The 25,550-nt window shown below is 32.8% G+C and overlaps 1 protein-coding gene across 1 annotated transcript; it reads left to right on the forward strand.

Moving 5' to 3' along the window:
• Positions 1-14,502: 14,502 nt before the first annotated feature.
• Positions 14,503-16,050, forward strand: LOC108329055 (tropinone reductase homolog). Its single transcript, XM_017563042.2, has 5 exons — positions 14,503-14,674; positions 14,782-14,989; positions 15,074-15,290; positions 15,391-15,503; positions 15,624-16,050. The coding sequence occupies exons 1-5, from the start codon at positions 14,586-14,588 to the stop codon at positions 15,792-15,794; spliced, it is 798 nt and encodes a 265-aa protein (XP_017418531.1). The 5' UTR covers positions 14,503-14,585; the 3' UTR covers positions 15,795-16,050.
• The last annotated feature ends 9,500 nt before the right edge of the window (positions 16,051-25,550 follow it).

The raw sequence follows: 25,550 nt of genomic DNA on the forward strand, positions 1-25,550 counted from the left end.
AGATTTAGAGAAGGGTAAAGTGGGCAAAATCTAAAAATTTAAGTGCAGCCCCCTGCAATTCAGATATGCAAATGAGATTGGGAAAAAAATTGAGACTAGGGTTAGCATTCTTTCTTCGATTCGATTCAAAAGCAGGGTTCTTGGGTGAAAAACATGAAATGCAGAAGTTGCAAGGAAATTATATATATATATATATATATATATATATATATATATATATATATATATATATGTTTTCTTAAATTTAACCATGAAAAAGGCAAAAATGAAAATTGGTCCAAAACTCTGCTTCGATAGCAAATGCTATGTACAATAGTAATTGTGTGTGTGGGTCCAGTGTCATAGATCTATGGGGAAATGCCCAAGTTGACAATTCACCAATCTTCTGCTCCAGACGACGAAATCAAAACTCGTCGGAGAGGACTTGCCGCTACCTCCCAACCGCTTCATTGAAATCCAACTCTGGCGGCAGATCAGGGCAATAGGGGTAGGTAAACCACCTCAATAGTAGTAAAATGGAGAACGAACCTGTAAAATTAAATTGAAAAAAAAAAATCAAAGATCATGGGCCTTGTTCATAACAGAGAGACGGCTAGGCCTGGGCTCGAAGGCCGCTCTCCTCCTTTGCTGATGAGAACTGGGTCGAATAAGCGCGGTTAGGGCACGTTTCACCCACTCACCCTCCACGCCTCTGATCCTCACAAGCGAGTTCTTCATCGCGGGTCTGCGCATATTGAGGCGATTGGAGGGGTAGGAATCCGCGTGGTGGTTTTTGCTGGTAGTGTTCTTGTGTAGGCTGCATCGGAAGGAGTCAGGATGTGTAGTAGGGGAACACATGCAGGTTTTTCGTTATCCATCGCTTTTAACCCAATGTTCTTCATCCACGAACCCTGTGCTTCGTATCGAATAGAAGAAAGAACGAAAGAACGCAGGTTTATCCCCAATCTCATTTGCATTTTTGAATTAAAGGAGCTACACTTAAATTTTTAGATTTTGCCCACTTTTCCCTTTCTTAAATTTGAATCCAATCTGTACAATCCAAATTTTTAATACAAAATTCATTTTTAATGCCACGTAACCCAAACTTACACGGTCGTTTGTCCAATTTGAAGGCAGACCTTTAATTGCTACAATTTTACAAAAAAAAATGACTCAATTGAAACGCCGAAAAGAAAAGGGACCTATTTAAGATTCATGCTAAAAATAGGGACCTACCGAGACATTAAACCATATAAAAATGTTTTAGACGGTGAATGTGTGTTGATTAAGACATTCTTTAGTTTAAGTTTATCTTGTCTTATATTTTAGTTTTGTTGTTTGTATTTTTCTTTTTGATAATCAAATCTTTCTTTTTCAATTAATTTTCAATTGAGAAAAGTTGTGTGAGGAGTATTGAGATTAGTTATGACTATGAAAGACTTAGTACTTAAGAAGTCTTAATAACTTACCTCTTTTTCTTGGAAGTGAACTTGAAAACTTTTTCACTATTCCTTTTGGATAACTTTTTTGAAAGAAAACAACATTATATTTAAACATCCTTCTCACAATGATGATAGTGACTCAAGTTATTAACCACAATGTTTAAATCATATTGTACAATAACTAAGTCATTAAAATTATAAAAAAAAAAGCAAGAAACCTTACATAAAAAAATTAAAAGGAAAGACTCAACTTACTATTCGTGAGGATAAACTTAAGATTTAAGAAAAAGTAACAAAATAAAATAAAAAGTAAGAGTCAGTCTCGGAGGAATTCCAAGTTAGAAATTTAAATACATCCTCATTAGAACTGTTTCGGCAGGATTTAGAACCCTAATCCAAAACATTCAAAGTTGTCCGCTCCGAGCGGTCCAGTTCTGTTGTCTTCTCTCTTCTCCTAATCCGAGTCGCGGGGGAGGGTGCCTGCAAAAGACACTCCGACGCTCAAGTTAGTGACTTTGCGTAATAATCTTGTAATCAAGATTTAGTTATTAGAGCTCTAAGTTTTCCGTTCAAGTTCAAGTTACCTGTCTCCTTTACCAAAAATATATTTATAAATTCTAATGAGCTTACCGTTAGATCTGAGTCATTAACCACCAATGAATGACAATATTAATTGTCAATAAATGACAATTATTTTCATTAACTCCACGACAGTTATTACTATTGATTACCTTAACAACATTAACTCCATGACAGTTATTACCAATTATATTGGTGTGAATTTTTCAAATAACATACTCAGTAAATGACATAAAATTTTATTTTTTAAAAGTAAAAAATTAGAGAAAATCATCATTTTAACCCTTATAAATATATTTAAAAAACATATTTAACATTTACATAATTAACTAAATATAAATATAAATAAATTTAATCTTATTGAAAATATTTAATAAAAATATCAAGATAAAAATATTTATATATAAATTTAATTTTTTTTGAATTTTAAAAAATAATAAAATAATTTAATTTAAAAAAATTAAGACAAAATAAAAATATACCAAAAAAATTAAGATTAATGCACTAACATCTGTCACACGCTGTTATTTATTGTCACGTGGGAATATTTTTATTTTTAAAAAAATATTAAAATAATAATAATAATAATTAAACAAAATATTTAGAAAAAGGTAAAAAAAAAATTATGATACGTGTCACTCTCTTTAATTACATTAGTAATGAACTAACGATAATAATTTAATTGCTTCAAAAAAATTTAAAAAAAAAACTCGGAAAAAGAAAGCACTGGAATGATTAAGTATAATTTTTTAAAATTCAGCTCTTGAGATAACAAATGGTTCTATCACGTCGTTCATCACGCGTTCAAATCTCTAACACCCGACAGTTCCAAATGGAGTGGAGTTGTTCTCTCTATATTTCACCACTCTCATTTCTCTATTTTTTTTATTCCCCTTGTTAGAACATAGAAAATATTTTGACTACTTTTATTTCTATTGACCCATTCAACATTCACCACTTAAAAGCAACTATCCACTCCCTCTGCCGCATTTCATTCAAATCCTATACCCCTTTCTTTCCTTTCTTCCCTTTTTTCCCTGTTTTCCCTGTTTTCCCTGTTGTAGCATGCAGTCCTTCTCTCATCCTCCCCTGCTCCTTGACTTTAGTTTTGTCTCCCCTCCTCCATCAGTTTACTTGTTGCCGCGCACAGAGTTCTTGCGATGGTCGTCGTGGTGGTATTGTGAGTGTCTTGTTAGTTGTTCTTTCCTGTTATTTCCTTAAGTTTGTTTGTATGGATTTTTTGAATGTAGTATTCGTATGTACTGAGATTTGTGGACTGGATGGATTGCATTTCTGGGATGATGGGATGAATGCTTTAACCGTACTGGTTGAGAGCATGTTGTAAGGTTGAAAGCACACCGTCGTTGGAAGAGGGTTTAGAAGAGTTGTACAGTTATCCGTAGTTATCCGTATTTGGAAATGCTACTACAATTTGAAACGACAATCTTTCACAATATTTTTTTGATATTATTTTAATATTATTTACGTGTCATTTTGTGATTGGTTCACATTAATGTTTATGATTATTGTTATTGATTATGAAATAATTTTGGATCAATGACAGAATGACAAGTAGATGATATTAAAATGTTGTCAAAAAAATATTATTAAGAGTATTATTATCCAATTTGAAATGTAACCTGATCGTAATTGGAAGTGGGATTAAAACTGTGCTGCAAATCGTACTTGGAAATACAGTTCACACCGCGGCGTAGGTAAATGTGCGGTGAAGCTTTTTTGGATTCCCCAAAGCTCACGTATTACTGTTTTAGCATCATTTATTCTCCCAACCTAAGTAGAAATGTAAAAGATTGTATAAAGTGCAACATTATATTTACCAATAATTAAATAATAAGCTACTACCTTACAAAGCCACCGTGGACTATCAACGGTAAATTGCATACCAATCGCAACTAGAATACCTGGGATGCTAGCAATATACAGCATTGTCCTCCACTTGAAATATGTTTTGTTGGTTCAAAATTATTATATTTAATTGTTTTTGAATTCTATTTGGTTTTTATATTTTTATATTAGTTTATTTAAATATTAAACAATTAATATTTTGTACAATCGGTGTTCGGGCAACTCCAACGCCGGTTAAGTGTTTAGTTGAAATATTACAATCATTGTGAAAACTAAAGTTAAACCTTGCAAACAACATATGATAACCTACAAGGTTACACAACAACAAGATACATACACTCATATTATATCAACCATAATCAAACAACTCATACATAATAGTAATAACAATAGAATTCATAATCCTCTAACATAAACAATTCAATCATACTGAATTATTCGATCCTCGATCCTTGATCTTTAACCCTTGATGTTAACACTAACATCTGACATATAGACCCTTGGTCTATCCACTCATTAGCACCTATGATAACTACTTATTATAACTATTATAGTAACATCATTATCAACATAACATAACCTGAAGCATCTCTAGTAGCATGATCATCATCATAGATACACCATCATCTTGATTATCCTAGTCATGAACAACATCATGAGCATCACCGTACAATAATAGCATAATGGAAAGAGTTCATCTCACTCTTGTACCCTACCTCACCGACTATAGCCACTCCTACAGCCCACTTGTAGCCTTCGCTACCAGACATATGTAGCCTTCCTGATGGAAAGAGGATAAATGAAAGATTGAATAAGATAGAGAGCAAAGTCGATGAAATTGTGAGCTTGTTTAAAACCCCAACTCCAAAAATTGCCAAGAAATGTGGAATTTGCATTTCAACTGATGACTACACCGATGAATATCCTAGCTTGGTGGAAACTACTATGGAAAACCCATCTCAAGCTTTTGCTGCAAACATGTTTGGAGGAAATAGACCATACAAGAATAATCATTACTCATCCTTCAATAGGTATCAGCAGAACAGACAACTTTATGTTCCACCTCAACAAAGGCAACAATCTCAACCTGAAATGTCACTGCAAGATTTCATGAAGACAATAGTTAAGCAAAATTCAGAAATCAAGAAATCAATTGCAGAGTTGAGTCAGAGGGTGGAAAAGTTAGAGGCTAAGGAATCAAATAAACTACTTGCACAAATAGTGATCAACCCACGAAATTTAAATGTCATTACTTTGAGAACGGATAAGCAAGTAGAAGGCCCTAAAGGAGCCCAAGAGGATGAAGATAAGGAGAAAGAAGAAGCACAAATTGATGACAATGGAGAACCAAGTAAACCATCACATGAGACTACAACTGATATATCCAAGTTAGTATCCTCTAACTCTTCTTCTAAAAATTCTTCTTCATCTTATTCTCCATCTCCTCCATATCCCAATCGGTTAAAGCCATGAAACAAAAAATGGAGGAGTTAGACCAAGAGATCTTAAATACTTTCAAAAAGATGGAGATCAACATTCCCTTGCTAGATGTTGTTAAGCAAATCCCTAAATACGCCAAGTTTTTGAAAGAACTTTGCACAAATAAAAGGCGTTTTAGGGATAATGAGGTTGTGAATTTGGAAAGAAACGTGTCTAGCTTGGTTAAGAAGCATATTAAGATACCACAGAAATGCAAGGATCCAGGTATGTTTTTTATTCCTTGTGTTATTGGAAGTTTAAGGTTTGACAATGTCATGCTAGATTTAGGAGCTTCTATAAATGTAATGCCTTTATCAATGTTTACTTCTCTATCTCTCGGACCTCTTAAGACTACTGGTGTGGTCATTCAACTAGCCAACCGTAGCATAATTAATTTTTCCTGCATGTGTGCTTGAGGAAGTCCTTGTCCGAGTAGCAAGTTAATTTTCCTATAGATTTCTACATCTTGGATATGAAGGATAAAGAAGGAATCAAGTCATCAACTATTATCTTGGGAAGACCTTTCATGATGACAACACAGACTAAGATAGATGTGCATGCATGAACACTGACCATGGAGATAGGATACGAGAAGGTGCATTTTAACTTATTGGAAGCCATGAAGCACCCAATTGAAGAGCATTCTCTGTTTTGTATTGATTTATTAAGTGAAATTGTAAATAATTTTTCTGTTAGTTTCTTGGACGTTTTTTCAACTTTTTCTCTATGAATGGTAGATAATCTGGATGCAGGAAAATACTTTTCAAGAAAGAGTCTTTCAATAGTTTCCCAATTTGTAATCCGTGTAGAGAGATAATACCACCAATCTTGAGCTTCTCCTTGAAGAGTAAAAGGAAAGGCTCTCATTTTAAGGCTCTCTATTGTGATCCTGGGAGATATAAAATTTTCACACAACATGTGAAATTGTCTCAAGTGCTTGTGTGGATTCTCCCTTGATAACCCATTGAACTTTAGTAAGGCATTTAATAGTCAAGTCTCAACTCCCACTCGTCATTAGGGTATTCAATGTTACTTCGGATAACTGTATTGTGGGAGGTGGCTAGTTCTCTGATAGTTCTTTGTGCCATTCTATTTGGGTTAGGATAATGTAAAAGATTAGATGGTATATTTGTGACTGGAGAAAATTAAGGTGGTATGACTTCAGATGTGGGAGGTGTTCCCTTAGTAGAACACCCAAATTTCAAATTTTTTCGTAGCTTACGCAAATTCCTTTCAACTTCCGGGTTAATTTGATAAAATTCTCCCGAGTTAGCTCTGGTCATGCATTATGCAGTCTGCTTGAAGTTGTTTCTCTCTTCTTTAACTTTTTTTTTTCCTTTTTTTCTTGCTTTAGAGAAAGATTTCAAATAAGAGATAAGAGAGACTTTGTTTGGGTCCACTCCCAAGAAAGAGAGGTGCGTCACAATGGACAACTTAAGTACCAAGTCTTTCCTAGTAAGAGTATATTCAAACTAGCCTCAAGTATTTCTCAAGAGAAATTCTTAATTAAAACAAGAACAAAGATTTTGCTAATAATAAGAATAACTAAAGGGTACAACATAACTCAAACTAAATTAAATGTATATGCGTTAAATAAGAAAAAACAAATAAAAATAAAAATAAGAATAAAAATAAAAATAAGAATGAAAATATTCAAAATACTAATTGTACCCCCGACAACGGCATCAAATTTGATACGCTGACATTGAAGCTATCAAATTAATACTACTTCTCAAGGAAACTTCAGTATTGCCAAGTCAGTAGTCAATAAAGTAGATAGGGTTAAAGTAAACCTAAGTCATCTCCCAACGAACACAGAATTGCTTTTCAATATTTGACTCTTATGAATGTTATGCAATGCTTAAGAATAAAAGTGAGAAATTATGCTAATGGAATTAATGTTTGAAGAACAAAGAGGAAACTTAGAAACAATTATGATTAAATAGGCTAATTCCACTACTTTTCAAAGATAGATTCATCGTCGGTTATCCATATATCATTGTTCAATTGATTATTGTTCAAGTTTCAAATTAATTAATGTACATTCTTAATTAATTTGAGAGCGATCATGCAGTTAACCAAAGTAGATTCTCAATTAAATGCAAGACCTTTCTAGATTATTCACAATGAATTCAACCAAAGTACATTCTCAATCAAATTCTATTATGTTTAATCATGTCTATTATCAAATCTCCTAACCAAATTAAAACCTAATTAATCAAAATAAATTCTCAATTAATTATAGTTGAAATTATTACCACCAATCAAAGTACATTCTCAATTGATAGCAAAAACCTGTTTAATCATATGAAAGTTCCTAAATTTAATCAAAGTAAATTCTCAATCAAACCTAGAAACCCTTGAACTCATATGATTAATATGCATGTAGATTCAAATACCTTTGATGCAAAAATCATTACTTTTAATATGATTGAGAGATGAAAGACATAGAAAGAAAAATAACTCAAATCAATAATCAAAAGAAACAATTGCATTAATTCAACTTAACCTCAAAATCCATAATGAAATTACAGTGGAATAGCCCTAGGAGCTTAGCCCTCCATGAATGGAGTAGAATACATGATGAAATAGAAGTGAGAGGAATGGTGGATGAATGCTTCCAAGTGGAGGAGTCCGAGAATGAATGAGTTGTTATTTCTGCCTCCCCTAGGTCTCTTTATATAGGCTTGATTGGGCTTGGACTCTGAATCTTCTATTGATAAATTTTTTTTATCTTATATCTAATATCTTCCAAATATTCAACAAATTTAATCGATTTTTTAGAATATTTGATAATATCTTTTCTAGATTCAAAAAGATTTGGCAAATATTATCTTTTGATATTTATTGATATAGTTAAGTAAGGTAATTATTTAACAATATCAAATAAAATATCTTAAGATATATTTTCTCCAATTTATCTTTCAAAATATCTAACAGATTTGAACTTGCCCAAAATTACAATTCAACCCTTTTTATTTTATTCAAAATTGTACAAAAGTCTAGAAATTTCCTCTAATTTCACTTTAGCCTTTTCTTTCTTTTCAAAATTGCAATTCAAAATTTAATTCCAACTGCATCAACAATCATTAGACTCTCCAAAATAATTTATGCAACTAAAATCACATTTTAAGCCTCTCTAATTCTCAAACCCGATAAAACCAATCATGCAAAATCTAATTCAAATCAATCATTTAAGCACGATTATTCCACTAAAACTTTGAAATTAAATCTAAAATGTGGGCATAAATATGCACTCATCACTCCCTTATAGATCATCTTTTTCCATTGCATACGAGGAAAAATGAAGTACATATTCGCAGATAGAACCAGGATTTACAAGGTACAACAGGTAGACTTATCCTCTAGTCTCATGTTCATCAATCACATACTCAGGTACATCCCAACACTCACTCATGCTCCACTCTTAACCACAAGTAAAATTGACCCTAAACATAACCACTAACCTCAATCTCTTATTATCATCATGTTCCACAGCTCCTTAGGCTTAGTTCACGTCCATTTTTTATCATATTCGCCATTTTCACTAAAATGCAATGTGATAATCGATTATAACTTAAGATAATCGATTATCTCAATGAAAAATTACACAAAAACATCACGTAAGAAGGGATGATCGATTATCATCCCAGATAATTGATTATTCTCAAAACAACACTCAAAACCAACATGGGGATAGTCGATTATAATTAATGATAATCGATTATTGTCGAATCAAATCACATATGGGACATGATTCAAGCATTCAAACATACATACATCAACCCTCGATCATGTGGAAACATAGTTACATCGTGCATGCATTCAAGCATTACATACTCATGTAAACATACTCAAATACATGTAATACATCAATTAAATCATCCAAATCCAATCATTGACATGTTGTACACCCAATAATAGGGTGCAAAAGAGTCTCCGATAAAAACACCAATTAGGATCGCTGATGCAAGATTGTTTTCTCCCAAACCAGACGTCTGATTGACGTTCTAAACGATCAGAATGAAGAACCATACGTCTGGAATCCACTATCAAAAAATAAGTCCGATCTAACGGTGAACGACTTCATAATGACAAAAACACCAGTGTAGATTTTATGAAATTCTCCAAATCACAATTGCTGATGCGAGGCTATTTCTTCTAAACTAGAGCTCCAATTAATTATCAAGACGATCAGACGTAAGATCCATATGTCTGAAGCCCACTGTCCAAAAATAAGCTCGATCAAACGGTGAAAGACTTAGCAACGATGAAAACACTAGTACAGGTTTTATGTTATGTGAGAATGACATCTTATTTTCCTTTCTCTCTCACTTGGGTTTTCCCTCTCTTCAAATGAATATAATGTGTCCTAATAATCTGACTCATCTCCACTAAGACAAAGTTAGACATAATGGTCCACTTTATTTGGCCTATTCTCCACATAGGAACGGTACCCAATAAGCCAACACTTACAACATATATTTTCATGGAAACCCCCAAGGATCATAACTTTGTTCTTTCATAGCATCAAACCCTTTGTTGGAATAACCCAACAAAACATACATAATAAATTCATAGAGAAAACTCATCACAAATATTACATAAAACATATGCTCATTCATACACAAACTCTTACCCAACAGTAACCACAAATAATCAAAATCATATACACGTGTATCAAACAAGGATTACCAATCAAGATAATCATGAACACATATAAAATACAACCACAAACAAAGAAAGGTAAGCTTCCCCATACCTTGGCCAATCATAAGACTTTATCTACAACCCTACAACACCATCAATCTTCCTTTACATTGAGAGTTTCTCGTCGCTCTCTTTCTTCTTCTCCCAAAACGCTTATCTCCTCTCTTCCTCTGTTTTCTCTCTTTGATCTAGAGTTTCTAGGGTTTCTAAACATAAAATCATCCCTTAATTAATTTCTACACTAATTAAATAAAGGTAAAAAAACCCTTTTGCCCTTAAGAAAAAATATAAAAATAAAGAAATAACATTATAATTATGGTCTAACAAAAATGTATACTAAAGAACACTAATTTCTAAACAAAAACCCAAAATATCAAAACTACTTTATTTTTGAAACCCCTATTTTCTCAGATCTTATACTAGAAGTTTCTTAATGACCCATCAAGAAAAATATCCTCCATGTGACATCTGTAAAAAGACAAGTCTCATGGAAAAAGATTGTTTGCATCATGGAAAACCATAATGCTAGTACTGTAAGAAATTTGGTCACATAGAGAAGTATTATCGTAATAAAATAAGCATTAAGAAAAATTTGTGGAAGAACATAATCAGGAGCAACACTTATTCTATGACAATTAAGAATCTTCTTGCAGAGAAGGAAGTTGGTACTTGGATAGTGGATGCATCAATCACATAAAGAAAGATCAAAGCATCTTCAAAGACATTAGTTAATGTCAAAGTTCAACTGGGAAACGACACCATAATGGACTTGAGGTAAAGGAACTATCATGGTGGAGATAAAGAAAGGTATAAAATTCAACAATGACTTTTTGTTAGTTCCCAATCTTAAATAGAATCTTTTAAGTAAGGGTCCAATGATGGAGAATGGATGTTCTCTTCATTTTGAGAAAAATACATGCAAAATTTATGATAGTAAAATGATAGTTTAAACTCTCGGATGGTCCTAGTATTTGTTGAGGAATCTCAAGTGGGTCCTCTTGTTGAAAACGATCTCAATTGGATTCTAAATTTTCAAAAATCGTAACAACTAAATCTTTTCCGTTAAGTGTTGACAAACGACGTCAAGATATGTTGAGCTATAATTTTTTTTAGAGGACGTGTCATTGTGTATTAAATTCACTAATGTGTTTTATAACGATGATTTCCACATGCACAACAAGCACTAGCGATAGTGCAAGATACAAAAGCAATTGAGGTAGCCACTGAGATTCCTCTAACGGAACAAATAACCTATGAGGTTCCTAACCCAGGATCAACCATCGAACAAAGAACAAAATCACCCGCACAAAGGAGAAGCCCAAATCGAAGAGATGGGAGCGTTGATGATAGTTCCAGCAACTCCAAGTTGCGCGAATTGGTTTCATTTTGTGTCGCAACCAGGCAAAGGGGCTCGCGTTTCTGGATTTTTGCTTCGCAAAGCTCAAGATGCAAAGATGGAGGCAGTGCACGATTTGAGGTTGTATCCAAGTATAATACAATTCAGTGTTGCAAGTTGTGTCCAAGAAATTATAGTTGAGGTTGACATCCATATGAATTTTGAATTGGTAATTACTGGGATGAAATTAACAATTGACCTTTTCCGTTTATCAATTCTATCTCAAATTATTCAGAGGAGAGTGGAAGATGAAGCAACAATTCCACATATTTCTTCTGTCACATCAAAAGATTTCTCACCTCAACATGCTTCCGGAAATCCTCTTTCAGGATTTCAGAATTTTAGTTAATTAAACTCAATTAGTGATGCAAGTTGTTCAAAAAACACTCTTCCTATTCAAGTTCTAAGTCATCAGAACCAAATTTTGAAAAACTTAAGAGCTTTCCTATCGTTGGAGTGGCCAGATAATCGTGTTATGCTTTTGTCACGGTGTTGGTTTGGCATTGGTTCTCCTTTAGGTTTCAATATCACATGTCGATGAAGGTAAAGGTGTGGCGCGTGTCCGAACAGGATCTTTTACATTTAATCGAGTAAAATTATCCTTCCTGCTTCAATTTTTGCAGCACCTTCAAGGAAGATTCATATTTAGACTAGGTGGGATCACTTGATAAAATTAGCTCTGTTTTACTTATTGTCAATTTTAACTGCCCAAAATGAGCTCGCACTTCCCTGAGACTTGTTAACCATTCTAGCCCCAAAACAATGTCAGCCCTCCCAATTGGAACACTAAAAATTCTTATTGTATTTGCAACACTTGTAATTCCAAAATGAATCCTTGACACTTCCCTTGGCAACTCACATTGTGCCCATCTCCTACCTCCATGATAATGTTGGCCATGATGCCTATTTGTCCTCACGGTGATGCGTCAATGGAGATGAAGACAAGACCAACGGTGGGTGACGGCATCACTGATCAACACCGATGGGTTGAAATGGAGGAAGATTGGGCTCCCATGGGTGGGAGGAAGAACGTCAATGAAGGATGGGAGAGGGGTTCAAGAAATGTGGAGGTCCACGTAATAAAATCATTACATCAGTATTTTTACTATGCAACACGTCAGCATTTGTTGACGCCATCTGTTAACACTTAACGGAAAGGGCTTAATTGTAACGATTTTTCAAAATTTATGACCCAATTGAGACCATTTTCAACAAAATAACTCACTTGAGATTCCTCAACAAATATGAGGACGATCAGAGGATTTAAACCTAAAATGATAGGAATTTGCTAAGTAAAAATGGAGAAGGGAAATTGAAGTTTTCCTATAAGACTCAAACCTAGAACTAATATTGCCATGAAGGTAAAAGTTAATGACTTATGGCTTTGGCATAAGAGATTTGGCCTTCAACACACATGCCTTATATATATTAGAAAAACATGATAAGAGATCTTCCATACATGAAGGAGAATAATGAATCAAGTAAAGAATGTCTCCTCGGCAAACAACACCAATTACAATTCTCATTAGACAAAGCATGGAGAGCAACATATTTATTGGAGTTGATTCACACCAATGTTTGTGGACCGATGAGAATGCCTTCACATCACAACATGTATTTCATCATTTTCATTGATGACTTCTCTATAGTGACATGAGTCTATTTCTCAAAGAAAAAGTTAGAAGTCTTTGGAATATTTAAGAAATTTAAGGCTCTTTTCGAGAAGCAAAGTGAAAAATATGTAAAAGTATTTAAAAGTGATTGTAGAAAGAAGTACGCATCTCGCAAGTTTGAAAATTTATATGAAGATAAAGGTATAGATTGGCAACTTATAGTCGCATATACTCCACAACAAAATTATGTATCAAAGAGAAAGAATCAAATAGTCATGAAGATGACAAAATTAATGCTAAAAGAGAAAAGTATGCATAACACTTTTTAGGCAATATACATTGCAGTTTACATTCTAAACAGATGTCCAACTAAGGCAGTCGAAGACAAGACTCCTATTGAAGTTTAGAGTAGAAGAAAGTCATCCACTAAACACCTACAAGTATTTGGACCTATCTTTTACATATATGTTCCTGATCAAAGGAGGCATAAGTGTGAAGACAAGAATATACGAGGAATATTTTTGGAATATAGCATACAGTCAAAAGAATATTGAGTCTACAACAAAACAAAACTCATCATTAGTCGAGATATTAAGGTTGATGAAAATGCTTTTGGAAATTGGGAAAAAGAAAAAGTTGTTAAAAAAACATTTTAGTTCTAGTGCAATAATCTTAAGAAGAGGCAGAAGATTCAGGTACACTTTCTCCACTCCACAACAACAACAACAAGATTCTTCACCTGAATCAACTCCAAGACAAGTAAGATCTTTGGTATACGTATATGAAACTTGCAACATGGCTTAACTGTTTTGAAGAAGCATCAAAGTAAGAAGTTTGGGTCAAGGCTTTGAAAGAAGAGATTAAAATGATTGAGAGAATAACACTTGGGAGCTCATAAATTGTCCTCATCGAAAAGACATCATTTGAGTGAAATGGATACATAAAATAAAGCTCAATCTTAATGGAACTATACAAAAGTACAAGGCAAGATTGATTGCTAAAGGTTATTCACAACAACTACAAGAATTGACTATAATGAGACATTTGCTCTAGTCGCACAACAGAAAACCAATTGGAAGTTATTTTTACGAAAGTGTTACCAATACCAAGATTTGAACTACTGGGCACAATGGTTGGAGTTGTCAAATTTGCATCGAAGAGGAGTAATAAATTGTAATACAAATTCTAGAAGAATATAAAAAATCTTAAAATAGAAGTATTAAAATGTAATACAAATTCTAAAACATTATAGAAAAACCTATGATTAAAAGAAAAAAAAATCAAGAATATTCTACATAAGTAATAATCTAGAACATTCCAAGTAAGTTGTGGCTAATATTTTCTAGATAACATGAGTATATACTCGTGTACCTTACATTTAATCTAAGACAACATCTAACACAGGACACACAATTATAAAATGTTTTACTTCCATGTTCTACGGTCTCCACAATTTTCTTATCCTATGAAATTTCCTTTCACAACCGTTTTTCTTGCTAGGAGCTCATTCCAACCAAAATAATGGCTGAAACAAAGTTAAGCTTAAAAGACAAAAGATGGTCACTGCATGGGATGACTGCTCTAGTCACAGGAGGAACTCGAGGCCTTGGGTTTTGTTTCCTCTTACATCAACCATATATCTAATTAAATGGAGCATATTTGTGGCTTAATCTGCTTTCACTCACTCCATTAATTCCTTTTTTATTTTTCATTTTAGACATGCCATTGTTGAAGAATTGGCAGAACTTGGGGCAGCTGTTCATATGTGTGCTCGTAGCCAAGAAGACATTGATACATGCTTGGAGCAGTGGAAAAGCAAGGGACTTAATGTGACAGGTTCAGTATGTGATTTGCTTTATCTTGACCAACGTAAAAGATTGATGGAAACTGTTGGCTCCACCTTCCAGGGAAAACTCAATATTCTTGTAAGATTCTATACTTAATCTGTTCCTCTTGTGAATGAAATGAAAAGTTACTATTACTCTTAATCTGTTCCTCTTCTGTTTCAGGTGAACAATGCTGGCACATGTATATCAAAGAAAATACTAGATTACACTGCCGAAGATATGTCAACCGTGATGGGCACCAACTTTGAGTCCTGTTATCATTTGTGTCAACTTGCACACCCTTTTCTAAAGCAATCTGGCTACGGGAGTATAGTGTTTATTTCGTCCGTTTCAGCTGTAAAAGCTGTTCCCGTTCTTTCTGTTTATGCAGCTTCTAAAGGCATGTTTTCATTTTCTTCATTTTCCATAACTGGGATCTGAACCTATGCAATTTGAGAGGGAGACCATCTATCTGAGTGTACATAATTCATTTTCCCCAGGAGCCATGAATCAATTCACCAGAAACTTAGCACTGGAATGGGCAAAAGATAATATCCGTGCTAATGCTGTGGCATCTGGACCTGTGATGACTGTTCTTTCGAAGTCTTTCATGGTATGTATGTGTTTTTTGTATTCAAGTTTCTTATTAAGAAGGAATATATAATCAAGGTTGATTAACAATTTTCGAAATTTGACATGGCCTATGTTGAATCAACAATGATTGGTCCAACAGGATTCTTCGGATGAAGGATACAAGGTTGGTACTGAGGCAGCATCTCAAACATTTGTTGGTCGTATGGGTGAGCCTGAGGAGATATCAGCATTGGTAGCTTTTCTTTGCCTTCCGGCTGCATCATACATCACTGGACAGGTTATAGTTGCAGATGGGGGTTACACAGTCTAGTAATTACTCCATCATTCATGTCTCAAATCGACTCATGGTTGATATCTGTGTTTATGTATTAAACTGTCTCTTTCCATTTAACAAGGCAGAACAACTGTTAATTACCTTCTCCCATGTGTTATCTTTATTGTTGGTAATAGATGGAACAACACTTCCTCCTTCTAGTCTTATCTGTCATGAATATTGTCAGCAAAAGGAGGAGAGATACTAGTAACTTCAACTTGATGATGCCAAAATATTGAGTAATTGTTAGTTACCTTCTCTCGAATGTTATCTTATTTGTTGTGAAATTGATTAATTTGAATCTATACAATTCTTTATTTGATTCTAAGACTCAGTCATTTTTTCCTTTTTATTAAGCTTTTCGAAAATCATTCACAAAAAAACCTAAACTAGTTCATTTAAAGCATGTACGAGGTTCTCTTTTACAATTGATCATAATTAACCTTGACTAAGAGTATTTCAATGTGGACACTTTTGTGAATACAAAACATTACTCTAGTTATATTTCCCTTTACATTAAATAAATATATATGAGTATACTATGCATTCCTGGTTGAGTTCACAAAATCACTTTTAGTTATATAGAACACAAGCTAAAGAGAATACAAGGAAAATTCTGGCAACAGCATGGTAGTTTCCTAGCTCCTGCATTTTTTCTCTACTGACATTTGTGAAAGCATTATTTGGATGGATCACGCTCTCGATATATGGAATGATATGAAGAACCGCTTTGCTCAAGGTGATCTTGCCAGGATATCCACTCTATAACTGGAAGCCGCTACATTGTCCCAAGGCGAGCTTTCTGTTATAGAATTTTTCACGAAACTCAGAGTTCTCTGGGATGAGATAGATAGCTTCCGCCCAGATCTCGTTTGTACTTGCAAGCCCAAATGTTCTTGTGCAGTTTCTTCAATTCTTTCCCAGCGAAAACATGAAGATCGTGCCATGCAACTTTTACGAGGTTTAAATGATCACTATACTAATATACAATCTCATGTTCTTCTTCTTGACCCTAGTCCTCCCATTTCAAAAGTTTTTGCTCTTGTTATTCAACAAGAACACCAAATAATGATTGATCATATTACTGCATCTGTTAAAGCTACTTCTTTGTCTAATTTCTCTTCTTCAACGAATTGCTTCTACTTTTGTCACTTGCACCTATTGTAATCGGGTCGGCCATCAAGAAAATACCTGTTTTAAAAAACATGGTTTCCCCAGTCATGATAACCGGAGTGTCAAAACCACAAATAACAACACTCGTAAGGTCTGCACATATTGCCACAAAACTGGACATACCATAGATGTTTGCTTCAAGAAACACGGTTATCCTCTTGGCCACAAGTTTTTCAACAACAAACCCGGCCAAATTCACAATGTTATTTCATCTTCTTATGTTGATAGTCAACCGAACCCTCTTCTGCCGGACGGCTTGGACCAAGAATGCCCTTCTACCGAGACCGTTCAACTCATGCCTCAACAATATCAAGTTCTTGCTCAGTTGTTCAAACAATTTGAGTCCAACATTTCTAATGTGCACATTAACCAAGTTGGAACAGTTTCTACAAACACTTCTCCATGTAATATTGTTTCGATTTTTCAAGTGCACTCTGGTAACATCTGGCTACTTGATTTTGGTGCCACTGATCACGTTTGTATTTCTTTAAAGTCTTTTACTTCTTATCAAAAGATTACTCCCATTCCAAAAACTTTACATAATGGCAAAATCATACATGCTCATTACAAGGGTATCGTTAGGTTAAACACTAAAATCAATCTTTCTAATGTGCTATATGTTCCTTATGTTTCATTCAATCTTATCTCTGTTTCACAACTTATAGCAAAACTAAACTGACAATTAATCTTTTCCCCTTTTGGCTGCATTGTGTAGGACATACAAACTCAATAGAAGATTGGATTGATTAGACATCACAATGGCTTATATCTCTTTGACTCATCTGCTTGTACAAATAACACTAATTGTAGTCCTGTAATTTGTTCTGTTCAACATCCAAATTTATGGCATGCTCGTCTTGGACACCTATCACATGCTAGGATACAGTTTTTACAAACCAATCATGCTTACATTTCATTCACTTAGTTCGTTTGATTTATTGCACATTGACATATGGGGACCCAGTACTGCTTCCATGAATGGTTTTAAATACTTGCTAACCATCATTGATGATTTCTCTCGTTATACTTGGATTGTACATATGTTAGATAAATCTTCTGTCAAAACCCACATACTCAATTTCCTTTGCTATATAGAAAATCAATGCAATAAAAAGGTTAAAACTATACGCACTGACAATGGTGTTGAATTCATTATGCATGATCTTTTCTCAAGCAAAGGTATTAATCATCAAACTACTTGTGTGGAAACCCCTGAACATAATGGAGTGGTTGAACGTAAACATCAACACATCTTAAATATTACTCGTGCATTACTTTTTCACTCACATATGTCAATTGCTTTCTGGTGTTATGCAGCTCAACATGTTGTTTTTCTTATAAATCAGATGACTACACCTGTCCTACAGAATGATACATCTCACGAACGGCTTCATGGATCTCCTTGTGATCTCTCAATGTTACGTGTTTTTGGCTGTCTTTGCTATGCCAACACCATTACTGCTCACATAAAGAAGTTTGATGACCGTGTTGTCCCTGGCATTTTCTTAGGTTTTAAACAACACACAAAAGGTTACCTATTTCTAAATCTCAAAAATCACAAGGTTGACATATCCTGTAATGTTGTTTTTCATGAAAATGTTTTTCCCTATCATCATACTCATAAAACCGACAACTCTTTATCTTTACCCCTGCCAAATCATTACACAAATAATTATGATGATCTTTTACCGTTAGGTTCTCCTCATACTGACATTTTACCGCTCAATTCTACCAATACTAATACTTTACTGATTGGTCCTTACACTAATGATACTTTTCATAGCACATCCACAGATATCACTCAAGTAGATGACACTGGTAGTGATACCTCCTCTAGTATAAGACGATCCTCTAGATCTCGCAAGATCCCTGCTTATTTAAAAGATTTTCAAACTAACAGCGTTGTTCAGTATCCCATTACAAATTACCTTAGATACGATCGACTCTCTACTCATTTCAAGCATACTATTTTATCTATTTCGTCCAATGTTGAACCAACATGTTATTCTGTTGCTTCCAAACAACCCCAATGGGTTACTGCCATGCGTGCCGAGCTTGATGCCCTGCAGGCTAACAACACTTGGGAGCTAACTACTTTACCTCCTAACAAAACAGCTATTGGTTATCGTTGGGTTTACAAAATCAAATACAATTCTGATGGATCTGTGCAACGCTATAAAGCTCGTCTGGTCGCCAAAGGATATAACCAGATTGAAGGACTGGATTATTTAGATACCTTTGCACACGTCGCCAAACTCACTACCGTTCGGCTTCTTCTTGCCATAGTTGTATCTCAATGTTGGTCACTCAAACAATTGGATGTTAATAATGCTTTCTTACACGGTGATCTTCATGAAGATATCTATATGAAAGTTCCTCCTGGTCTTACCACTTCAACCAAAAACCAGGTTTGTAAACTCCAATGCTCTTTATATGGTCTTAAACAGGCTGGCCGACAATGGTATGCTAAACTCCATCATTTTTTACTTTCACACAATTACACTTGTTCCACTTCTGACAATTCTCTTTTTCTGAAACATAATGACAATCACACTACGGCACTTCTCATTTATGTTGATGACATCATCATCACCGATAACAATGATGGAGAAATTCAACACATCATTCATCTTCTTCATTCTACATTTTGCATAAAGAATCTTGGTGATCTAACTTACTTCCTTGGTCTTGAGGTCGCACGTAACTCCTAAGGGATACACCTTAGCCAACGTAAGTATGTTCTGGATCTCCTTGGTGAAATCGACATGGTTGATAGCTCCCATGTCCCTACTCCTATGGTTCCCAAACAATCTCCTACAAATACCGTTCGGTCTTTGGATGATTTTGTCGCTGCCTCCTATCGTCGTCTCATTGGAAAACTCATCTACCTTACCACCACCCGTGCGGACATTACCTTTGTTGTCAATCACCTCAGTTAGTTCATGTCTGCTCCTACATTTGTCCATCAACAAGCTACTACTCATATCCTACGATACCTCAAGGGTACCCCTGGTGTTGGTGTTCAACTTAAAGCTTTTTGTGACTCTAATTGGGCCACCTGCCTTGATACTCATCGTTCGGTCACTGGATTCATTGTCTACCTTGGAAGCTCTCTCATTTCATGGCGTTCCAAGAAACCACCGACTTTTTCTCGAAGTTCTTCTGAGGCTGAATACCGTTTGCTAGCCAGCACTGTGTGTGAACTTTAGCGGCTCACTTATCTGCTTCATGATCTACACGTTCCTTACGCGTCTCCCGCTCTTATTTACTGTGACAATCAATCTGCAATACAAATTGACTCTAATCAAGTCTTCCATGAATGCACAAAGCATATTGACATTGATTGCCACATTGTACGTGAAAAGGTTGCAGCAGGACTGATCAAGTTACTTCCCATCTCCACAACCATGCAAATAGCCGACATATTAACAAAATCGTTACCTCCTCCTTGTTTTCAACTTCTTCGTTCCAAGCTTGGTCTTCAAAACATTTACACCCAGCTTGAGGGGGGCTGATAACAGTTATACCGTTCGGTCTCACTTACCTGTACCGCTCGGTTGTATTGATTCAGCTCACAAGTCACTTGACCGATCGTTCCATCTTGTGGGGCTGATAACAGTTATATCGTTCGGTCTCACTAACTTGTACTGCTCGGTTGTATTGATTTAGCTCACAAGTCACTTGACCGATCGTTCCATCTTGTGCTAATTCTCTACATCGTTCGGTCTAGCTTACGTGAACCGATTGGTTGTGTTGTTTCAGTGTACAAGTCACTATACTTTACTCGGTCTCTCTTGCCTAGACCTTTCTGTTTACTGTTTGACATGTTTTTTCTGTTATTCTGTTACTGTCTCATTCTTTATATATTTGTTCTCTTGTACCGCTTTGATACACATCAATAAACTTCTCTTCTTTCTCTACAACCTTTTCTCTGGCTTCTCTCTTCTCTTTTCTCTTCCCTTTTAGCTTTTTCTTTTCATTACTTACTGTATTGAAAATCTATGAATTCTAAAAAGGGAATATATGGAATGAACAGTCCATACTCAAGTCTAACTTCAGAGTAGTTTGGATTTATAAATAAAATTATCTAAAGTCATATAGAACACTTTAAAGAACACGTTTATCTATTACATGTAAATACCATTTAATTCGTATGTAGTGCATTGCTCATTTTGAATGACTTTGCTTTAGATGCCTTGAAAAGTATCAAAGTTGAATTCTTTTTATGTCCTTTTTGTTGGTGTTTATAACAATATCTCTGACTTTACATTTACGACTTCCATTGTTACATGCCTTTTAAACATCATAAACAAGAATTTTTTAATTTTTTTGTAACTAAAATGTGTGACCTTAGACTATGTAATCCCTATGTATCTATTTAAAAAAGTTGTTATGATATAACATGCACTAAATAAATTATATATATATATATATATATATTAATTCATGTTCTTATTTGATTTTCATGTTTAATATTTTAGGTGAACGTTCACATGCTTCATTTGTGATTCTTCACATATTGATATATCTTTAAAATCTAGAGTTAAAATTGAATAGCTTGTATTTAGGAATAGAACTTGGTTTATTAGTAATCTTATATTTTGACATTAATGCATGATTTCACATGTTTAATTGAGATATTTGTGAATGCATGAGAATGAAGTTGATGAAATCTAATCTTTGACAATTATAAATAATCTATGTTAAATTTTTTGTTACACACCAATTGTTTGATAAAAATACAAAAAGAATTTTTATTGTGTTTTTTTGTGAACTTTATAGTTTAATTGGATTATTGAATGCAATCATTGAGTGTTGCACAAATTCCTTAACAAAGAAATATATTTATCACTTGTTAGGTGGAGACAAATACAACTATGTCATTTTTCATTAATAATATGAAGAAATAAAAAGAAAGAACCTAATGTAAACTTGAATAATAGAATTAATCTTTGTTATTATAATTAATTAAGTCTATTTGGTGAATGGGAGAAGAATAGGAGATGTAAATAGTTATTTGTCATTAGAAGATGTACAATTTTAAAAAAATTGTATTATAAGGTTTGCAATTAAAAGGTTTACAATTTTTCAAAAAAATAATTATATGTATAAGTTTGCAGTTTTTATCAAAAAATTATACGAAGGTTTGCAATTCTTAAAGAAAAATTACATACAATTTTGTTAAGTATATATAGAAGTAGACCTAGAGGTCCGAACCCCGTTAACTTTATGACATTTTTATTTAAATTAAATTTTGTGCTCCTATTTGTAGATATGTTTCTGCTTATAGAAATTATTTTCATACATGATTATGAACAAATAATTATCGAGGAACCCTGTTATTTGAAACGTACACTTAACTTTTAAATATGTAGTTCCAAGATAAATTTCATAGCTTTTAAGAAATTAAAATACAATACTTTCCAACTTTATTTTTTTAAATATTTTATTTAAATAAATTAATATAAGTTTATTAAATTTTAGATATGTCAATATTGAATAAAGTTGTTCCTTTTTTTTCTTAGTTGCAATACTTTTAAAATTGATGCAATTAGTAAATCTTTTTTGCAATGCTCATCACACTTATATTTATATAATGTTAATAATAATTATTTTGATTAACATTAAATAAGGTTTTTTTTGGTAAGTAAGTATTATTTCCTTTATTTTTAATTGATATTAACTAATAAAAGTAGTATTTTTTGTTAGCATTACACACTAGACAATATCATTAGATAAGCCTTAAAGTAATTATGAATTCTTGATTTCGGGTGAGATTGATAAAGAATATTAAACTCGTTGTAATAATTTTGAAAGGTTTAAACTGGTGCCTTCTAGAGATGGTTAAACTCGTAATACATAGAGAGGTTGATATTTATTGTAATCTGGAAAGAATGATTTTCGTCTTGTTGATAAGTGATTTCATAAACAGATTATTTAAGAAATTGAACGTAATATCATGTGGAGGTATATTAGTATAAATCTTTCTGGGTTTTCTTCTCTATCTTACTCTTTATCTTATTTTATTTCTATGTATGTTTGTACAAAATGATTATAAAATATCTATAGGCTCTATTCTTCTGTATCAAGAATCCGTACTGTTTTCTATCTTCAAAGAAAAAAGATAAAGTCGTAGATCTAGAAAGAGAAAACAAAAAATGTTAAAAAAATGTTTTTAAAAAATAATGACCCTTATAAAATAAAAATCAAATAATAAAAACTTTTGTTTATAATTTAATTTTATAATAAAATTAGTAAATATCTTTTATTTTAAGACCATTACCACTTTTAACTATATTATAGATCTTACAATATTATCAAAATAATAATAATGAAGTTTAAGATACAATTTTACGGCTAAAAAGAGTATCTTTTACTAATATTGATTTATTCTAATAAGAAAATAACTTATCTCATAAATTAAAATAATAAAAAAATTCAGACATGTTAAAATAGATCTTATATTAGTCAAAATAATTTATAAAATAAAATTTTAATAACACAAACAATTTTTAAAAATATATAATTAAAATAAAAAATTGTTATCAAATTTTATGGAGAAAAAGGTTATATTTCAAAATAACGATATATTAAAAAGCCATTTTACATCTATTAAATTGAGGAAAGAAATGTAATTCACAATTTTTATTATATCAATTATTTAATAATCAATCTAAATACTCCAGTTATAATCTAGTTTTCATAATAATTACAATAGCAGTATGTGTGTGAGAAAGAAAAGGAAAACAAAATACCACGTCAGACTCACGTAAAATCCTCTCGAAACTTCCCAGAAACATCAGCCCCACAACAGATAGAAAAGAGAGATTGATGAGACCAAACAAAACAAATTATGCACCACCCACCCCGTTGCACCAATTCCACGTCATTACTCACGTTTTATACGGTAGCAGAGCTTTATTTTCCCAATAAAAATATTTTTTTTAAATTTAATATATTTTATATATTTAAAGTTTTTATCAATTTTAACATTTAAAAATACTTTTTAAAGATCCTTCCGTTCTCGATATATTAGAAATATAGTGTAAATTTGGGCTTGTAAAATTGAGAAAGTAAACATAAAAAGAAAATCATAAATTTATTATTTTATTTTTGTAATATATTTTCTCTCAAAATTTTAATATAAGAAAATTATTTAATAAAATATATAAGATACTCGTTGTTAAAATGGTAAATGTCTGTCTTGTGTACTTCTGCGAAAAGAAGAACCGACAGAACCACGTGCCTGAATCTGATGAAGAAGAAAAAATGGACCTGCCAGCGGTGCGTACTGTCTTTGGCGATAAGATTAAAATAAAATAGTTTATAAATTATCCACAAATGAATTTCGGTTTTAAGGTAATTAATTACCGACAAAACTGGTGAAATTAAATTATATTTTAGTTCTTCAAAGAAATTTTAATTTTTCGTCTTTCAAAATCAACGGCTTTAGAAATTAGTTAAAATAGCGTTAATTTTGGTTCACTTCTTTTGTCAAATGTTCCATTCTCGTGTCGAGGTCATTTTTTTTCAATCAAATGAAAATTAACGTCAACATCCAATTGGACTGATTCAGGAGAAGACTCGTGAAAGCGAGTAGGAGTGAGAAAATAGAGAGAGAATGTCAGAAAAAAAAAATGACGTGACACACCATTATTAGTCATCTCTCAACTGATTTTTAGCGCTGTTAGTTTTAAAAAACGAAAAATTAAAATTTTTTTTAAAAAAATGACCAAAATATAACTTAGTATGAAAGAATGATTAAAACCAAATTCCCTTTAACAGTTTAGGGACTAAAAATATATTTAACCATATTTTTTTCTTATTCATCCGTGTTTAAGTGAATTAATAAATATTACACAATTGAATAAATAATTAATAATATAAGGTATTAATTTTGCTCTGAGTGGTTCTCAACGCTCAACCGTATTGTTTAAGAAAATATAAAATCAAACATATTGATCTTTTTCACCTGATTTTTCAACATAATTTTTACATTGAATTGATCAAATTTTACATATTCTAGCTCTCTCTGCGACTCTCTTTCTGTATATATAATTCAAACATTTATTAATTAAATACTAATTTTTATTATAAGCAATATTTTAACTTATTTATTATAGTGAGCATTGAAAAAAGCACAATAGGTGGTCCACTCCATGACATGACAGCCCTTGTCACACGAGTCAAGGAGACGGTTGATTTTATGGAAAATAAATGGATGGACATGAAGATAAAGATCGAGAAAAGTAGGGTATACTGTTTCTTTTATTAGAGATAAAAATATTAAAGTAAAAAGTTTGAATAAAACTCTTAAAGATAATAAATGATTTGATAAATGTAAAAAGAAAATTTATTGAATCAAAATTTAAAATCATAATTGTATGAATAAAATTGAAATAACATAAAAATATAATTATTTAAAATTAATATAAAATAAAATAAATTAAAATTAATGTTATTATTGAATTAAGTATATTTTTTAGTTTTTGAATTTTGCATCAATTGAGTTTCAATTGTGTATAAAATCAGACAATGTTATTTATGTTCAAAATTAGATGAAATTAGTAATTAAGTCTA

Source organism: Vigna angularis, chromosome 2 (assembly GCF_016808095.1).
Source record: "Vigna angularis cultivar LongXiaoDou No.4 chromosome 2, ASM1680809v1, whole genome shotgun sequence".
NCBI lineage: Eukaryota > Viridiplantae > Streptophyta > Magnoliopsida > Fabales > Fabaceae > Vigna > Vigna angularis.

Bases quoted from the DNA above. Each gene is read 5' to 3' on its own strand.
- LOC108329055 (XM_017563042.2), top strand. From the start codon at position 14,586: ATGGCTGAAACAAAGTTAAGCTTAAAAGACAAAAGATGGTCACTGCAT. The intron at 14,675-14,781 runs GTTTTGTTTCCT...TTTTCATTTTAG, and splicing joins GGAGGAACTCGAGGCCTTGG to ACATGCCATTGTTGAAGAAT. The intron at 15,291-15,390 runs GCATGTTTTCAT...CATTTTCCCCAG, and splicing joins TGTTTATGCAGCTTCTAAAG to GAGCCATGAATCAATTCACC.